This window comes from Amphibalanus amphitrite, unplaced genomic scaffold (assembly GCF_019059575.1).
Source record: "Amphibalanus amphitrite isolate SeventyFive unplaced genomic scaffold, NRLGWU_Aamphi_draft 000720F_arrow, whole genome shotgun sequence".
Taxonomy (NCBI): Eukaryota; Metazoa; Arthropoda; class Thecostraca; order Balanomorpha; family Balanidae; genus Amphibalanus; species Amphibalanus amphitrite.
The window spans coordinates 278,501-296,291 of record NW_024882214.1 but is presented as its reverse complement, the minus strand read 5'-3'; the positions used below and the strand labels follow the sequence as shown (position 1 = coordinate 296,291).

Sequence of the window (17,791 nt, the reverse complement as noted above, 5' to 3'; positions counted from 1 at the left end):
GTTTGTCCCATGCAAAAGAATAGCGATACCTATTGCAGTTCTGACAGAATTTTAGTCAAAAGCACATAACTCGCATTATTTGGGGTTTATGCCAGTCATAGTCACAGTCATAGCCACAGTCTTTATCAAAAATAGGATGAAGTTAAGCTAATAATTAAATCGTTATAGATATATAGGTATTGCCGATTTCATGTACCTAACTCTTAGCTTAATAACTTCAAGAATTTCTACGATATTGCAGACTTTGCAGTGCATATATGATAAGTCAGTGCTAAGGGACACCGTCCGCCGAAATCAGCCCCATCCCAGTTGGGTGTCTGGTTTTCTGGTTAGCGGGGCCACAGCTCGTCTGACATATGTCTCCGGTTTGTCCGATAGGCACAGCCCGCCCGCTCACAGTCGCCGCCGATGGTATCGGAACAGATTAGGGACTAGGCTGCAACCGCCTCGTTTCTTTTCGTCTGACAATGTAACGGTGATAGATTAGCAAAAATCAGAGTGGGAGGGATTTAGTGCAAATGCATGGCTAAAACATGTCAAGGGTGTGTTCGAAACATTCATCATACATGTTTAATCTTGAAACAGGATGTTAAAAAGTTGATGTTTCCGCATAATGCGGCTGCCTAGTGCCTACTTATGCAATAAAAAGCCATGACCGATCACGATTTGCGAATATCTAGCCTTATACAACGTTTTTATTAAAAGCAATTAAATTTTTGATATTCGTTCTTCCGAATCATGCCTGATGAGCTTGGTTCAGGGACTAGCTGGCTCAGCTTAAATCGCCGAGTTTTAGGGCCTGACTCTTACACACGAATGTACGTAGGCATGTGCGTACGTAAGAAATAACGTAAACCGAAAATGGGCCTGTCTTACAATCATGATTATGTTCTATGAGCAAACAAATACAGAATATTTAGTCCTGAACCCATCCACAACTATTTCGTCTTAAGTAAGATAAACGTTAACTATATCACTCATCCCAACGTTTATACGTGTTGCGCCGTTGCAATTCTACGGTGTCTGTCTTGTTCTAGGCCGTGCTGCTCTGATGAGCAGCTTCAGAATGATATGGGTCCGCTGAGCTGCATTGATGTCTGTTCTCTGGCCTGACGCTTACCTCCAGTCGACTGTGCTATGGATTTGACCCGGAGTCCTTCATTCTCTCCCAAAAACTGACTCAACTATAGTGTCATACCATTTACCCTCTCCCAACGCTCATTTCCCATTTGCTTTCCCATCGCCACTACCAAAGACTGACCTCCTCCCCATTTTCACGCCTTCCACGGACCACTGCACTGACCTGATGCTGACCTCTCTGCCCGCAGGCTGGGGATCCGGTCTTTGGTCAACCTTCAGCTACCCGGCGAGCACTCCCACTGTGGCACTATTGAACAGAGCGGCTTCACATACGACCCCAATATTTTCATGACCAATGACGGTATGTGGGTCGACTAAATGGCTGTCACGGTGATAGATCGATGATTCAACGAATAGTTTCAGTGGTCGCTATCATTTTTATATTGTTAGGATCCATGTATGACGCTTTTTAGTACTACTTTTGTGGTCGCTTTTCTGTGAAGTCGAATAGGCTGTTGCCATTTTGCTGCCGGCTTATTAAGTTCCCAAGTTTGGTATGCAACTGGTATTTAATCCATCGAAAATCAGTTCACCGTTTAATTTTATTGGCAGGTCATCATCGCATCACACAATCATCAACTATCAATCTATAAGTGTCACGCAGGGCTAGCCGCACGGAGGGTAGCGAGGTTCAGTCCGGAAGAGTCCGTCACTTCGTAATTTACATTGGAGAAGGTGCAGAGATGTGACAGTTGGCTTAGAGATCTTCATGTGGAGAGTAAAATATTTTGTAACTTAATTGAGTGACATATCTGGAGCCAATTCCATGCGTAATATGATAGCCGTCCGCTAGACTTTGACCGCCATTTACCTTCGCTTTGACTTCACAAGCGCTCCATTTTGTTTCAGTGTTTTTCTACAATTTTGGATGGAAGGACTACGGCGAGCCGTCGCTAGCGGGCATTTTGGACATCACCAAAGTGCTAGCATTTGCACTCACCCAGGGAAAAGTGGCCATTCATTGTCATGCAGGTTAGCTGTGCGCTGGTGGGGATCATGCCCACGTTTGCTTGTCATATAACTAGATGTGTCTCCATCAACCCAATGGTACTCGCAACCCACATCACCGTAATACCTACCAGCACATCACAGTTCACATCCACTTTACAATCATCTGCAAATATCTGAACATCCGTCCCGTGAGTAGCGCCAATGGTGAAACCAGTCCCACTTTACCGTCCACTATGAGACCTTCCATATTTATACCACACCCTGCCCCGTTTCCAGCGCCTATTCTGCTGGCCAGCTGGTTAGCAGCAGGCACGCGGGACATCCGTCCAATTCGGGTTGTTTGTGCAGGGCGGTCGGTGCGCGCGCGGGCCCTTGTTGAGGTCCTTAGTGCTCGCCAGAGCTGGTGGGGTCGATAAATCGAAGTCGTTGGCGACTGGTGGTCGCCGCTGACCGTTTCTGCGACGCTGTGGCCCGTGAGCGTCATGCCACATACACAAATACCTATATAGTCAGCAGTGGGACTGGGGAAAGCACCAGCTGGCAGTAAGGGCTATAAGCATGGCTTCTTTGTCACTGGGTGCTGGTGCCTGCTGGACTTTTTTCGTTAAAAGAAAAGACATGCAAAATAGCGAGATATTAATATTTTCCGAGTCAACGGCTGACATTTCCGATGTTATCTACGCTTGGATTACCTTGCAGTTATTTGCCACGCAACTGCGACGTGTTATAGTCCGCCAGCTACTGCGCCAGCTGATAGCCTCTTCCTGCAGGTCTGGGCCGGACGGGCGTCATCATCGCCTGCTACCTGGTCTACTGGCTCAGGGTGAAGGCCAACGACGCCATCCGCTACGTGAGGTTGAAGCGGCCGAACGCCGTGCAGACCAGGGGACAGATCCTGGCCGTGCAAGAGTTCGAGCAGTTCATCCTTCCACAGCTGGTCGTCTTCTCAAACAAGTACGTCCACAACTCAAAGCTCGTCTTCTCCAACAAAAGGGTCCACATCTCACAGATGTCCGTCTTATCTAACGTCCTGTCATCTGACAGATGACCGTCTTTTCTAACAAGGAGGTTACGTCCGGAATCCGAAGTAGAAGCTTGAATTGATAAGCAAATAATACAGAAAGAGCAAAAAATAAAATAAAAAATATTAGAGAACTTTCATTCATTCTCGCTTCCGTAACATTGTTTAATTAATTTTACTCAGTGACCGTCGTTACATGGGTTACGAGCTTACGGGTAAAGCGGAAAAGATTTGTAGTGAATTTCGTGATACTGTTCTGCGTAAACCGTTCGTGACATCCCTCAGCTCATTGCATCTTATTCAACACTAAAAGAAGCTATCGGGAAATAATTCGAAGATTTACGCACTTCTAATCCCTTTGGTGGCTCTAACAAAATGTCCTTGACAGTCAAGCGCCTCGCTATTTCGTTGAGCTGATTAACGTTTTACCGGAAACGTTTTGCCAAGAAGAGCTTATTTTCGAGTAACTGCCCATCGATCCAAGTGTATGCCTATAGGGCTAGCTTTTAGGGCCAGTTTTTATTCGCATTTAAAGGTAGTGTGCCACCTTTGAAAGATCTCCCGTTTTATTTTTCCTAGGATAAGAAGCTTCTGTTTTTACCTAATATCGCAAAAAAAAATCAAAAATGGGCCTGGAATAGTGCCTTTTTCGCCTAAAAGTTTATCGGTTTTTAGATATGTATAACAACTGTAGTGGGCTCACCTGCAAACAGGCGTCGGGCAACAATCGCGAATGCGGCGCACTTGTGACAATAAGCAAAGGTCATTATAGTGTTACGACCATACGACGTACGGGAATGAGTTATCAGCTGTCTAATCGTAGACAACACAATGTCGAGCCTTAAACTGTAAGCCTGTATTGGTATTGTTTCTTAAATTTGGCTGTCGAACATTAATTTGTGGTTTGAAATATGATTTTATGTAAAATAATTGATATGAAACAGCCGTCTCTTAAGTTATGACCACATTACACCACACGCAAGTGGCAGAAATGACAATGATCAGCTGACGCATTTTTCTTGGCCGAAGTCAGAGCGCGCGGCCCGACGCACCACGCGTATTTGGAAATTCCGACCTCGACGAGCATCAGAAGCCACCTAACAGGCGTGTTCGAAACCGCAGGAGATGATGATGAACGGGTTTATCGAAACTTGATTGGATGAGCCTATCGGTAATAGCGATTTTAGTGTGTGCATTTATTGTTCATAGTGGTGTGAAATGTGGTTGGGGTAGGTACGACCGACAACCCGTCGGGGCGAATTTCGCACTGGGGTACTCAAAATTTGAAGAATTTAAGACGTTTCCATAAGTTTTGAAGGTATGGATAAGTTCTAAAAATCCGGTTCTCCTTATCCGGGTCATTAACTCCATATGGTCCAGGAAAGCTGGCACACTACCTTTAAGACTTGCTCATTTAGCTGATTCCATTAAACATTTATGAACATTGACTGCTGATTCTAGAGGTGACCGAATTTTTAACGTCTTTCTTATGACAATGGCGTAGGGAGCTGGTGAAGGACCGGGACAAGAAGAAGGAGCACCCGGAGTTCACACTGGCCCAGTGTCTGAGTCGCCAGAGGCACGTCCTACACGGCTATGAGGCACGAGTGCTGCGTCACATACCCAAGGTGAAACGCGGACAAATAAAATGAAAAAGCAACAAAAATCCGGTCAGCATTATAATGTTTGCATGATAATCATGTGATACCTAAATAATAATGTTTTCGGTTAGGTCAAGTTCATCAGTGGTCATGACGAGTATCAGATACCAAAAAGCTTCACGTGCAGAGAAGAATTGTTATTTGTGACGACCGTATCTGAGTAAACAAAACGATTCCATCCACTGTCAATATTCGATTGAATGAAATGCGTACCAACCATTCTGCATTTAATAGCCGTTTTCTGTAGCTGAACATCAGACAAAGCTGCTAACTCCATTCCACAGCATTCAAAATATTGGGCCATGAACCATCCACCGCGATGCGGCGCCTGACCTCCACCACCCCTCCACCCCCAGCTGGTTTACGTTCTCTGTGAGCGGCTGGTGCGTCTCTGCGAGCCCGTGTCCCGCTCGCGGTCCGGGGGTCTGTTCAGCGCGGCTCCCGACTACCGGGTCGGTTCGCCGAGCTTCACGGCGTTCTTCATCGCCGCTCGTCTGCAGGGAGAGACGGCCAGCACTCTCAGCTACTCGCAGATGAGCACGATGCCCGTCACCAGCCCGTCAGACTCGCCCGTACCGCACGGTGAGATACGACGGGGGGCTGTGTCTCATGACCTGAGACATACTGAGGGAGCGTATCTCAAAGCGAAGCACAGTGTTAAGTCCATTTCTGACGATGAGACGTACAGTAGACACAGCGGGTGACCTGTGTGGGGAGACACATGGAGAGACAAAGTGTTAAGTTCATTCTTTACGATAAAACACAACCGACAAAGCGGAAGACCATGTCTCTAGACCAGCTAGATCCCATTCCTCGAGAAAGTAACCAATGGGCTCATACCGCAAGGTAAGACACTCCGGTAGGAGCCATTCTTCACATCGTCCAAGTGCCGATGGAGATCCTGTAGATCCTATACCGCAGTCCCGTTTCGGTGAGACAACGCCGCCATGGAAGCGTGCGTGACATCGTGGCGAGGGCATCTGCTGGCGCGCGTGTGGGAGTCACGAAACGAACGGTATGCAGAGTCACGAGCGACGATTAGCCTTAGATCGATGAGATTTGTATGGGCGCTCTGAACCGGGTGGTTATATTAGAACATAGATTGAGCCACGATGATCGCTTGGTATTGAGGGCAATCACAGGAGCTTACTGCGAAAGAGCGAGGTCCACTTAACCGCATCACTAGAAAAAGAACTGCTGGCAATAGGTCACATGCTGGGATTATCTAAGGAAAATGTCGTTGATTTCTTCACCTTGCCAGTTGCTAATTAAGATGGCCTTTCGCCTTTTTATATATGGCGTGATTAACCTGTTTATTGCCCACCGATTTTTTTCACCTGTTTAAGTCGATGCATTTAGATAAGTGACAAGCTGCAAATTCAGAAGCACTGATGCAAGGATTTCTAGATTAAAGGTGTGATGGGCTGAAAGAAACCAGTTCCATGTCTAGCTAAATTATTTTGAAGCATCTATTTCATCTTCAAAATGCCATTGTTCGCTGAGCAGGCATGCACTTGTTGCAAAGATATATTTTATCGGAAATCAAACCGATTGCAGCTGTAGCAGGGGCTCCAAATAATCGGTATGTAGATAATTTTGCACATTACTGCAAACTCATTCCCTCGCCACACGGTCGAACCTCACTGAGAGCACTACACACACTGAGTTGGTATATGATGTGAGACTTCGATTTCACACCAGGGCCCAATCTTATAAAGGTTGTGCTACCAAATGGCGTACTATCATTCCACCCCACTCTATTTACGGCACCCTATTCACGCAATCTTATAAAGAGAATAGTATGGTAATTCTATTCACGCCATTTTGCCCACAGTACAAATCAACGCCAGCAGGAAACACGCAACGTGATTGGTCAATGTCTTGTCGCCGTCGCTATTGGAAATTATGCGTACTGTTTGCGAACAGCAAAAGTTATGTGTTTTAATTTTTATTGGGCATTTATTTCTTTTAGAGACACACATATGTGTAATGAATGAGTTATTTATGGAAAACGTGATAGCAAACTATGGAAAACACAAACATGCTTGAAGAATTCTCCTGAAAAGTGGATTGCCGACCAAATAAATTTCAGCGAGGGCATTCTCGCGCTCAGAAATTCGAGTGAATAAAGTGTTTCTTCTACTTATCATTTGCATTTATTTGCTGTTAAGGCATTGCAATAAATTTGTTAAAGAATTATTTAAATAGTCATTTAATTATAGCTCGGCTACTGTTTCAGTAATTTAAGTAATGCCGTTGACAATGAAGCTCCTACAATTTGAGCATCAGGAGTACATTAACTGGATCAATTCAAGATATAGCTTATTTTCCTTCTTGTCATAAGCTCTTGACATTTTCCTTCTTGAAGATAAACTACTAAAATTCAAAGACTACGTACATGAACTGAATTGGTCAAGTTGCAGCTTATTTTCCTTCTTATTCAAGCATAGGTACCTATTACCTAACCTAAAGCTAAAAAGCAATTCCTCAAAAGATTGAAGTACGCAGTCTACATATCAAAGCTATACCTATCAAGAAAAATACTTGGTTCAGAAGTCAGATCGAGATGCAGAAAGAGAAACAACAGATTGATCACTGATCAGTAACTGTGCCAGACAGAAAGTGAGGAAATACGAATAGTGAGTAGGCATTTACATTTTTTTTTTGACAAACTAAGGTATATCATCATTAATCTAAATATCTTATCAGAAGCCATGAAGTGTCCGTTTTTTTTTTGTGTCATACGTGAGACGTCAGAATAGGCTAAAGACCCATACCGATTCTATAATGCGGTGTCTGCCGAAAATCTAAGACGGTTACTGGTGCTAAAATCCTCTTTAAAATCCCCTTTTAATTTGAAAAAAGCCATATAACGATGAACATTCGTTTTTATGTGTTTTAGTGTGCATTTAGTTCCTGGAAATACATATTTTGAAATTGATCATTGTCTGTATAATAAGCATCATTATAATAAATCATGAGTTAATATATGGAGGATGTTTTAATCTTAAAAATATCATAATGTAAAATATTGCATACTTGTATCATAAAATGAATTGGAATTTATCTTGAATCAATTAAACTGTCTTGAGAAGCTCGTCAAAGTACGCCACAAATTCTGGCGTGAAATGGACGCCGCTGAAACCGCAATCAGCTGATGATTGTCGGTGTTTTGAGATGTGCACAGCTGCTCACGGTTAAAATCACTCTACAGCATCCTCAAAACCAGCGGCTACCAATACCGTAAAGAGCGTGCCGTGTTTTCGATTTCACAGAGTTTTATAAGATTGCGTACTATATATCCAGCCTTAGAGTGCTGCCATATCCCTTTCACGGCGTTTATAAGATTGGGCCCTGAATATGACACAATTCACACACAACACCGTGTCGTCCCGTTCACCTGTCAAACCAAAAACCCCCTTTGTGACTTAAAATGTGACGGCCTAACTGTCCTTGTCGCGGTCACTTTTTATCCTCTTTTGGTGACTAACACTAACATGAACTGTTAATCTCATTCGAACACGTCTGTACAAGGGCGAGCCGGCATCACCTTGGGCGAAATCCGCCCATCTCCGCATGGGCGAACCGCTCACTAGCGTATCAGGCGTTTCTTGCTGCGTCGGTGTCGCAGAAGTATGAATGTTATGTAATGAAAATTATTTCGGTCCTTTATCGCAGAAAGATAGTCGCAGATGCGAAGCCCGGCATTTAGCTTGAGATTAGTGGGGTATTTCCCCGGTGTTAAATTTGTGCAAATAATCGTGTTTTCTCCAGAAGTTTCCTTCAGTTAGTGGCTCAGGTCTGTAAGTGTCCAACGTAGCCTCAATCTTCAGGCGCAAAGCTCTTAACTCTTTTAATCCGTCCATTACTTATGAAACTATCGTTCGGTGATCGTCGTTTACAAGACATAACGTAATAGCATTACCTCAACACTCGCCACTGAAACATACTGCCCCAATTGACACTTTTCGGTTCCGCGCAGGTTCGGACAGTCTGAACGGCTCGCGGCTCGGGTCGACTGTGGATGACACCAGTCTGGACTCGGTGCTCGATGACGGCATCCACAACCAGAGTCTGGCGCAGAACGACGTCTACCACGAGATGATGTCGCAGGTGGACCTGCGCAAGGCGGCCGAGGACGAACAGATCCAGGTAGGGAGGCCGCTGCTGCGGGCATGAGACGGCTTATAGCTGACTGCGGAAAAGGGAATATATGCAGGTTTTCAGGAAAGATGGCTCTGAAATACTCGTATGTAGGCTCTGTAATGTATTTTATCGATATGTGCGTTTGTGTTCCCTGAATTGTTTTGAGCCAGAAACCCGCATGACGCCGTTGTCCTTATGTCGCGGTAAACTCAGCGCTTGGCTTCAACCTGCATTGACCTGACCAGACCTGACCTGACCTGACGGTATCTATACTTTCAGAGGGTACCGGTAACCGCCATTTACGACGCGCTGCTGGTGGACCACGCCCTCCTCGGTCCCGAGTTCAACAAACGCATCAAGAGCTTCCGATTGGAGCTCAACATCCGCCAGTCAGCCTGGGAGAAGCTCGGCACCGAGACGGACCTCAAGGTTCTCACTGGTGAGCAGCTGAATGAGGTGCTTACCGGCAGGTGTAAGTGGGCTCTTTGTGTGAGCTTTGATGGCGTTATAGAACGGCTTATTTTGACACTTGAAATCTCATTTGCGAAATATCGCCACACAATTTCGTCGTGCAAGTATGTAGGACAGCATACAATCCCCAGTGCAGTCTTTACAAGGGAGGTACGATCCCAAGCGCAGTGTCTATGGGAGGAGCGGCTCCAGTAGCGTCTATGGGGGCGCCCCAGTGCAGTGTCTCTGAGAGTTGCGGCCCCAGTGCAGTGTCTATGGGAGGTGCCGCCCCAGTGCAGTGTCTATGGGAGGAGCGGCTCCAGTAGTGTCTATGAGGGCGGCACATGCAGTGTCTATGGGAGGAGCGGCTCCAGTAGTGTCTAGGAAGTGCTGCCCCGGTACTTACAGTGTCTATGAGGACGGCACAGTGCCGCAGGAGTGTGTCTCGGTAGCGTGCCGCCACTCGCGGCAGGGGCGTGTTTTATTCACTGGATATCGACCGGTCAATGGCGACTTTCCGGGTACATTACCGCTCGGGGTGGTTTCACGACCAATTCCTCGCTGATGCTGTATGATGAACCATTTGCATAAATTATGTCAAATGCAACGTAATTTATTGCTGCCTCGTAGCTGCGTCGTGAGCTACAGGAATTGGATTGGTTCCATTGCGCAGCGGATAAGTGAAAAAGATTGGTGAGAACACCAAGACTGGCTCGGGTCGGGTCGATCTTGGGTCGGTTGGGTAGGACAACGATCGCAGCTCCGATCAGTCCCCACTTCATAGTTCATATCGTGATAGGTTGCAAGTCATTGACAGGTCACTGGTTACTGACCAATTACAGATCTATCTGTGACAGATCACAGAACAACAGGTATACATGTCGGTCACCGCTCGCCGGTCTGTAACAGGTTATCGCGTGCCGACGTGCTTATGGAACCAGGCCTAGATTCTGACCAGACCTGATCCCTATTCTGGTGAGGTCGAAGGCCTTTCTCGCAATGGGAAGTGTCATTCCTCGCTTCCTTACTGTTCAAAAGGAGAGATGTCAACAGGGAAGAGCAAAATCTTAATTTGTAATTAACCCGCGCGGGGCTGGGGTCTCCAGCCGAACGTGCGGGGCTGGGGGTGGGTAAATTTTACCCCCCCCCCCCCTGTTATCTCCCGAACTAATGGTCCGATTTGGAAAATTCAAACGCCAATCGAAAGATCTCATCACGAACAACTAAAAACATGTTTTTAATTTAAAGTTTGAGCCTTGAGGTCAAGGTCAAGGTCAGGTCAAGGGTACAAATTGCAAGTTTCTACAGTATCGGCCTTGCACCGTAGTTGCCGAAGAATGGACTGAGACTGATTCGTTAGGCGGCACGGGCGGACATCGATAGCAGCGCCTCTATCGGTCACTAGGGAAAGCTGGGCTGTAGGCGGCGAAATACCGGCTGAGTTGACACACGTTGAATAGGTTTATAGGCATCCGTCTTGTGAAAAAGTTGAACTTTTGCCTTCAATATTTCTACAGGCAATTTTAGAAGTGTCTTCACATAGATTACAAAACCGTTTAGATTATTGTATTCAATTCAAGCCTTCCCTATTGTTCTTGACGATGATGCGGGAACTATTTCTAATAAGTGATTCTAGCTTAGTAAAAGGACATATTTTGCAAACAATGAAAAAAGCATAGATGGAAGATTTTAAATGCAATTTTCTCTAAAAATTAATGGTAAATTATCTACACATCAAGGAAAAGGTGCATGCTAACTGATAATTTAAAGTTCTTGAGGCAAGTTGTTTTCTTCTTTTCTTACGTCGCCCCAATGGCCGCGAATACACTTGTGATAACGCCTATCGTGCCCAAAACGTGTTCTTAGGCTACCAAGACAAAATTCGCTGCATAAAATATCATTCGGAGGTCAAGGTCAAGGTCAGGTCAGGTCAGATCACCAAAAACAAAATATAGAAAAGGGCATGTGCGACACATGTTTTATGGGTCATTTTATTCATAGAATTCAATAGGCACACTCAATAGGTGATATTGACCACATCTGGATGAATTTCAGGTCGAGGTCAGGTCAAGGTCAGGTCAAGTGAGGTCAAATTTTGAAGTTGGTTGGTAAGGCCTAAAAAGATGTCTATCTGATGCAGTTTTTCACGGCGAATCGAATGGTATTATTTTTGTTTCCGTACGAGGTCTAGAACTTCCAAAAAATTCATTTTTCAAAATTTTTGTGTGTCGTGACGTCATGAAATTTTTAATAACTCCCACATTTTTGGACCCGTTTTTCTTAAAATTGGTATGTAGGTGCACATAGACCACATCTCTGACATATATTCCGTTTTTTTATACACGCAAAATTTTGGATTTTATAATTATTTTCCCAAAAAAGTCAGTTTTTTGAAGAAAAAAATTTGGGCCAAAATCCAAAATTTTCTAAAAATCGAGATAGCCATTTGATAGACAAAGTAGAATTACGTATAATCTTTTCTGTTACGTCTTGATTCCTTTAAAAATGAAGATGTTAGCGGCGTTTGAAATTTTGCCGTTTTTGAGGCGAAAATGGCGAACATGACGTCATTAAAACGTCAATTTCTCAAAAATTTTCCGACGGATTTCGCTCAAATTTTCAGGTAACGTGTCAGATTGATGTAAGAAAAGGTACTGAAAGTTTGGCGGCGCTGCGCGCCGCCGTTTTTGAGTTATTGCAAAAATTCGAGAGGGTGGGTAAAATTTACCCCCCCCCCAGCCCCGCGCGGGTTAACATCTTCTGGCGTCTCCGAAAAGGACACGGTTTCGAAACGACATAGGTTTACAAATAGTCGTTTTTGCAAATACAAGTAGCCCTTGATTGCAGAGGACTAAACTTTAAAGCCAAGCCTTGATCAGATAGCATGCTGGTTTGCGTATTTTGCTGGAATCAGCTTGGTTTTGTTTGTAAAGCTAACACCATTGAAAGACTGCAGATTTGTCCACTTTTCTTTTGCAGGTTTACTATTCACCTGGCTGGAGCACCTCAAGACACCGATACTGGACAAGGAATACCTAACATACATAGTGCTGGCGCCAGGAAAAATCGACTACTGCTTCACCAAGCAGGACAAGGTATGTTCGCAACGCTGGAACGTCGTGAAAAGTCTATCTTTACCGCATTGGTTCTGTCAATTATCACAGGCCACATCCTCGATAATACATATATAATATCCTCATCCTCTGCAGTCTGCGCTCATGTCAGAAAAAAAAGTTTTACCAGTGTTTAAAAAAGTTCCAAAACACAACTGACACAACCAACGACCGACAATTCCGATTGCTTCCTAGCGGAGACGTGGAAACAAAACCGCAGAAACAAGAAGGTACCGTTGTTTATTTGTTTGTTTATTTGTTTATTTATTGGCATAGCGTCCACAGGCAAAGCCCCACTTACGGATGCAGTCGCACACTGACAATAACAACCACTCACACACACTGGATGGAAATAAATATGAATGATAACACTGATCAAAATCCAAATAAATTAACAAGATGGCAAGAACCTAAAAGTAAACCGACAGGCAACAGCCTAAGAATATAGAAGACATGAGCAAAAGCCTAAGAGAATATACAAGTATAGGCACCTGGCTAATGAGCGAGGCTAAAAGTATACTGACATGAGAAATCCCCTAAAAGTAAACAGCACAGGCAATAGCCTGAAATCCTAAAAGAGTGTAGGTATAAGCAAGAATGACAGTGGATGAAATAAAAAGACAAAAAAGACGAAAAATGAGCGTAGACAATGACAATGAGAATAAAACCGGTAACGGCTAGTTGCTACATGAGGAGCTACAACAGTGACCTTAGGCTAAGTATGTTCCCTGGTCGTCAGCAAATTTGGCTATCTCCGACCTTAGCCTGCAGCTAGGCATAAAGAAATCGGCGTCGGGGCTGCTGTGGACAAGCGAGTTCACGTGCTGGGGAAGACGAATCAGAAATCCTCGCTTCACAGTGTCCACTCTTCCGCGCGGCACATGAAAGAGCTCGGGACGGCGCGTGCGACGGCCGGGTGCCGATAGAGAAAACATGGCCAAGATGTCGGGACAGTCCAAGCGACCACTGAACACGGAGCGCATGTAGTTGATGTCACACTGTGTGAATCGTGACCTCACTGATTCGCAGCCGAACAGTTTAAGCAGCGATGCATAGTCGAGTGAAGGGCATCTCGCCTGTGTCCGGGCGCCCAGCCACATGAGAAAACGGTGCTGTAGTCGCTCTAATCGGCGCAGGTGGGTGACAGCGGCACCCGACCAGATAACACAGCCGTATTCCATTACGGAACGCACGTGAGCCTTGTAGGCGGTGAGGGCTGCGACACAGTCGAACTGCGCTCGATGCACCCGTGTCGAGACCTGCATGCTCCTCATCAGCAAGCCCAGCATGCGGTTCGACTTCGAGACTATAGCATCAACATGGTCTGCGAAGTTAAGCTTGCTATCTAAGATGATGCCAAGGTCACGCACGTTAACACACCTCTCGAGCTGGTGACCGTCGAGCGCGTATGAAGCGACATGAGGTGATGAGCGCAGAGTGAAGGTGATGGTCCTGCACTTGGCCGGGTTGAGCTTCAGGTGCCAGGTCCTTGACCACCGGCTGAGACGGTCCAAGTCAGCCTGAAGGGCGTGGGCATCCTCAGGAGAGGATACACGGTGAAAAATTTTGACGTCGTCAGCGTATGACAAGCAAGATGACCCGATGTGTTTAGGGAGGTCAGCGACAAAGCAGGTGAAGAGCAGGGGGCCCAAGATGCTGCCCTCCGGCACTCCGGAGATGACCGGAGTCCAGTCAGAGTGTTTTCCATCCAGCACTACACGCTGGGACCGCTGGCTAAGGTAAGACTCAACCCAGCCAAGTGCAAGACCCGATATGTTAAAAGAGTGCTCCAGCTTGTGTAAAAGCAGCTTGTGGCTTACACTGGTAAAAGCTGACGAGTAATCTGTTTAGATAGCGTCCGTTTGCGATCCCTTTGTCAGTGAGGTCCAGCAGTGTTCCAAGAAACAGGTAAGGTTGCTCATGCAAGAGCGTTTTGGAAGAAATCCGTGCTGGGAAGGAGGCAGTGCAGGAAGACATGCACGGAGCAGGTCCTCGCACACTACCTTCTCCAGAATTTTTGAGCAGAGTGATAATAAAGATACCGGTCTGTAGTTAGTTGTCTAGCAGATTGCAAATGACCCAAGTCATGCGTTATTAATTAGGATGTCGTATCTGCATCTGATATGACGACTATAAGAGGGCCCATAATTTCACAAAGAATATCATAAATTAGTAGAAGGCAGTTTTATTTCCTGGAGTCCTTCCAAATGTTATCGGCTGATCTCATTTCGTCCCAGCTAAGAACAATACCTACATCTCATGAAGCATTATTTTATTTGTGCATCAGTCATAAATTCATCAACTCCGTGTTTATTGCTTGCATCACTGGCTCGTTACTACTCGCATTGCTAATGATGTGTCCGGCATCCGCTGTCCATACCGTGCCACAATGCATGACATTGAACTTGCACGCAAAAATAATGCCTCCGTTTTTATGACGCAAGGCGTACTTGATCGCTGCAAGTGCATGATCAGCTATAAATCAGCCACCGGACATGCGGTTACTGAGACAGCTGGCAGTGAAGTCTGGTCTCAGTTGCGGGATACGCGGCTCGCAGGTCGGGTGTGAGTTGCGGGACACAAAATTACAGTTGACTGCCATGCGTTGCAGGACACCCGGTTCACGGTGGAGTACCTGGTGCGGTTCATATCGCGCCTGCAGCCGCTGACGCCCGACCAGCAGAAGAGCCTGCTCTTGCGAGTTGCGGCAGCCCTCACCCAGCAGGGGGTTCCCGTGGAGGGAACTCTGAAGCCTGCAGGTAAGCACGCGCCCCGTAGGACCGCCGTCATCAAGATTACAAGATCAAGATTACTTTACTAATAGCCGTCATAGCAGCGTTGATTTAATCACTCAAGGACAGATAACCATTTGGAGAGCGTAAGTGGAAAAATCCGGTTAGCTGATGTGCCGTATACGAGTCGCTAAAATTCAGCGATATCGTTTTAAATTTGTGGGACTTGCATTATCTTCTAAAATAAGAAATGGGTTGATTGTATACGGTATTCCTTGTAAAGTGTGCCTACAATGCCTACTTATGGACAAGTAGGTAAGGCATGATAATTGTCAGCTAAAATTTTGGCTAGTGTAGCTTGTTATTACCTGGACTTGGTCGATCACTAAGACCGTTGTCTGTTTCGATTAACGGGACGAAAATCTGGTTCTGAAATCATCGGGTTATTTGGAACAAACGGCACTCATTCGACATTTTTCAAATCTGGTTAATTCCCCAAGATCCTAACCCCACGTTTATCTTTACCGGTGTCGCAATTACTAATTTAAACCGACAGATCTATATCAGCCCGAGAGGATAAGTACCTACTTAACTGTCGTCCTGTTTCGCTCGAAAGAACCGCACCTCGCATTTCCAATGACGCGACTGGAATCTTCTTAGAATTCCTAAAAATATCGTTGGTATCCATGGTCTCAATATGAGATTATTGAAGTCATAACATTTATGACTGAATATCTATAAGTCATCTAACGACAGCCGCTTCGTGCTCCGCGGCGTTTTTGTATACCTAACAAAACACCTATCTGCGGCAGGTAAGGGCTACTCCAAGATGCGAGAGGGCACTCTGCGAAAGCTGACCGAGTTCATGGAGACACTCCTGGAGCTGGTTAGTCTGGAGACGGCCCGGCCGGGCACGCACGTGCCGGCCCGGTCGCTGGACGACGAGCCGTCGGCGCACGGCAAACACTCCAGTCTGGCGCGGGCCACGCTCACGCACTCGCACTCGGAGGAGACAGCCGCCAGCCGGCGGATGCGGCCGCTGCACACACCCCACAGCTCAGCCAGCAGCTCGAGCCACTCGCCCTCGCCCACCGCCGATGACAGTCTTCAGGAGCAGCCGCCGCGCGCGTCGTCGTCAGGAAATGATCCCTGAGCGTGGCACCCTCTGAGCGCGAGCGCGGGGCGCACGGAGTAGCCCTGAGACGTAGACCACTTGGTCTGTGCCTGAGAGACAATCGGGTATAAGTGAGAACGGATTAACAGCGATAAAACTGTACCGTGCTGGGATTCGAACTCGACTTTCCATCCTAAGAGCCGTCCGATGTGTCGCGCTAGCGGTACGTATCGCCACAATCCAAATGTGATTTTGGTATCTATATAGGCGTGCCAGAGATACTACAGAGTGCATGCAGGATCGTCAGGCATCCGTATAAATACTGGGCCAGTCACGGTGGTCGCCGGGGGTCTACAGCTCGCTGATCCGGTTCGACAAAGGGCCGAGCTCAGTTGTGACGGCACTCAACACGGAGCCAGAGTGAACGTGCCTAGTATACCGCCGGGTCTTCAGTATGATATGCAAAGTGCTTCTTCATTATTAACGGATGAACACTGTTATCTTTGGTGCATTAAGTACGCTGTTTTTCATATGGATCTGCCAATGCTTACGATTGATTGGTTTCATAGGGGTACCTATTCCCGGATGTTATGCTTGGAGACGTTATCGTTTTTGCGTTTCAAGCGTTTTAGCGACTTAAAAGGAAGTCAGTGCTGCTCGAGAACTTTATTGTCCGATATTGTTTGACTGTAAAATATTGGCAGACGGTACTTACGGATTTCATTTAAGATTTGCTATAGATAAAACGTCACCCTGCGAAAGATTAGCGAGCTCTTTTCAATTGCCACTCTCTTATTTAAGATTTCAGGTCATGCAACGAAAGATAAATGGTTCGACATAAATCATTGGTATTGTTATGAAAAACTTTAACTTCAGACGCAGTAGGTATACCTATCCACAAAAAAAACATTTTCGAATGCTGAAATTATGTTAGATTATACCTATGAATATTTTCTAAACTCTGAAATTACAGCTCATGAATAACACAAACCTTATAAAATGCCAAAACATTTAGCTCAGATGCATTGTATGTATCAGCCTTTATTAATGTCGACATAATTCACGCATTTTTTATCAAGCTCCTGTAGAGATTCAGAATTATGACCTCCAGTGCTTGATTGAGAGTTGAATGAAATGTTGCGAGAAGCGCCTATAGTGCATCGACGATCGGGCGACGGAAGGGATTCGCGCAGTATTTACTCGAGAATACATATAGCTGTGAAACGCTGCTTTTCAGTTCATATCAATGCTACACTCCAGATGGCAGATGTTCTTGTGTTGCTGATGTTAAACCATTGCAGTTGTTCTACTTTGATACACTTTTGCTACGTTTGCCTTAATAATTCATGCCAACTCTGCAAAACGGACAATCGTTCCGTAGACTCATGTCGTAGTGGCCTTAGTTATGCATGAGTATTGACTAAGCTACCGGGAGTTCCTAAATAAACAGTCGAATTATTTTT

At 45.7% G+C, this 17,791-nt stretch overlaps 1 protein-coding gene across 2 annotated transcripts in view; it reads left to right on the top strand.

Moving 5' to 3' along the window:
- LOC122365185 (protein tyrosine phosphatase domain-containing protein 1-like) overlaps window positions 1-17,038 on the top strand; it is a 29,662-nt gene extending 12,624 nt beyond the window's left edge. For both annotated transcript variants that reach the window (XM_043336178.1, XM_043336179.1), the window contains exons 5-14: window positions 1,329-1,441; window positions 1,990-2,112; window positions 2,862-3,045; window positions 4,617-4,740; window positions 5,130-5,355; window positions 8,756-8,925; window positions 9,199-9,358; window positions 12,349-12,464; window positions 15,094-15,241; window positions 16,027-17,038. In XM_043336178.1, the coding sequence (XP_043192113.1) occupies window positions 1,329-1,441; window positions 1,990-2,112; window positions 2,862-3,045; window positions 4,617-4,740; window positions 5,130-5,355; window positions 8,756-8,925; window positions 9,199-9,358; window positions 12,349-12,464; window positions 15,094-15,241; window positions 16,027-16,367 (1,705 nt within the window). In that variant the 3' untranslated portion in view covers window positions 16,368-17,038. The remainder of the gene's footprint in view (window positions 1-1,328; window positions 1,442-1,989; window positions 2,113-2,861; window positions 3,046-4,616; window positions 4,741-5,129; window positions 5,356-8,755; window positions 8,926-9,198; window positions 9,359-12,348; window positions 12,465-15,093; window positions 15,242-16,026) is intronic.
- Window positions 17,039-17,791: the final 753 nt, after the last annotated feature.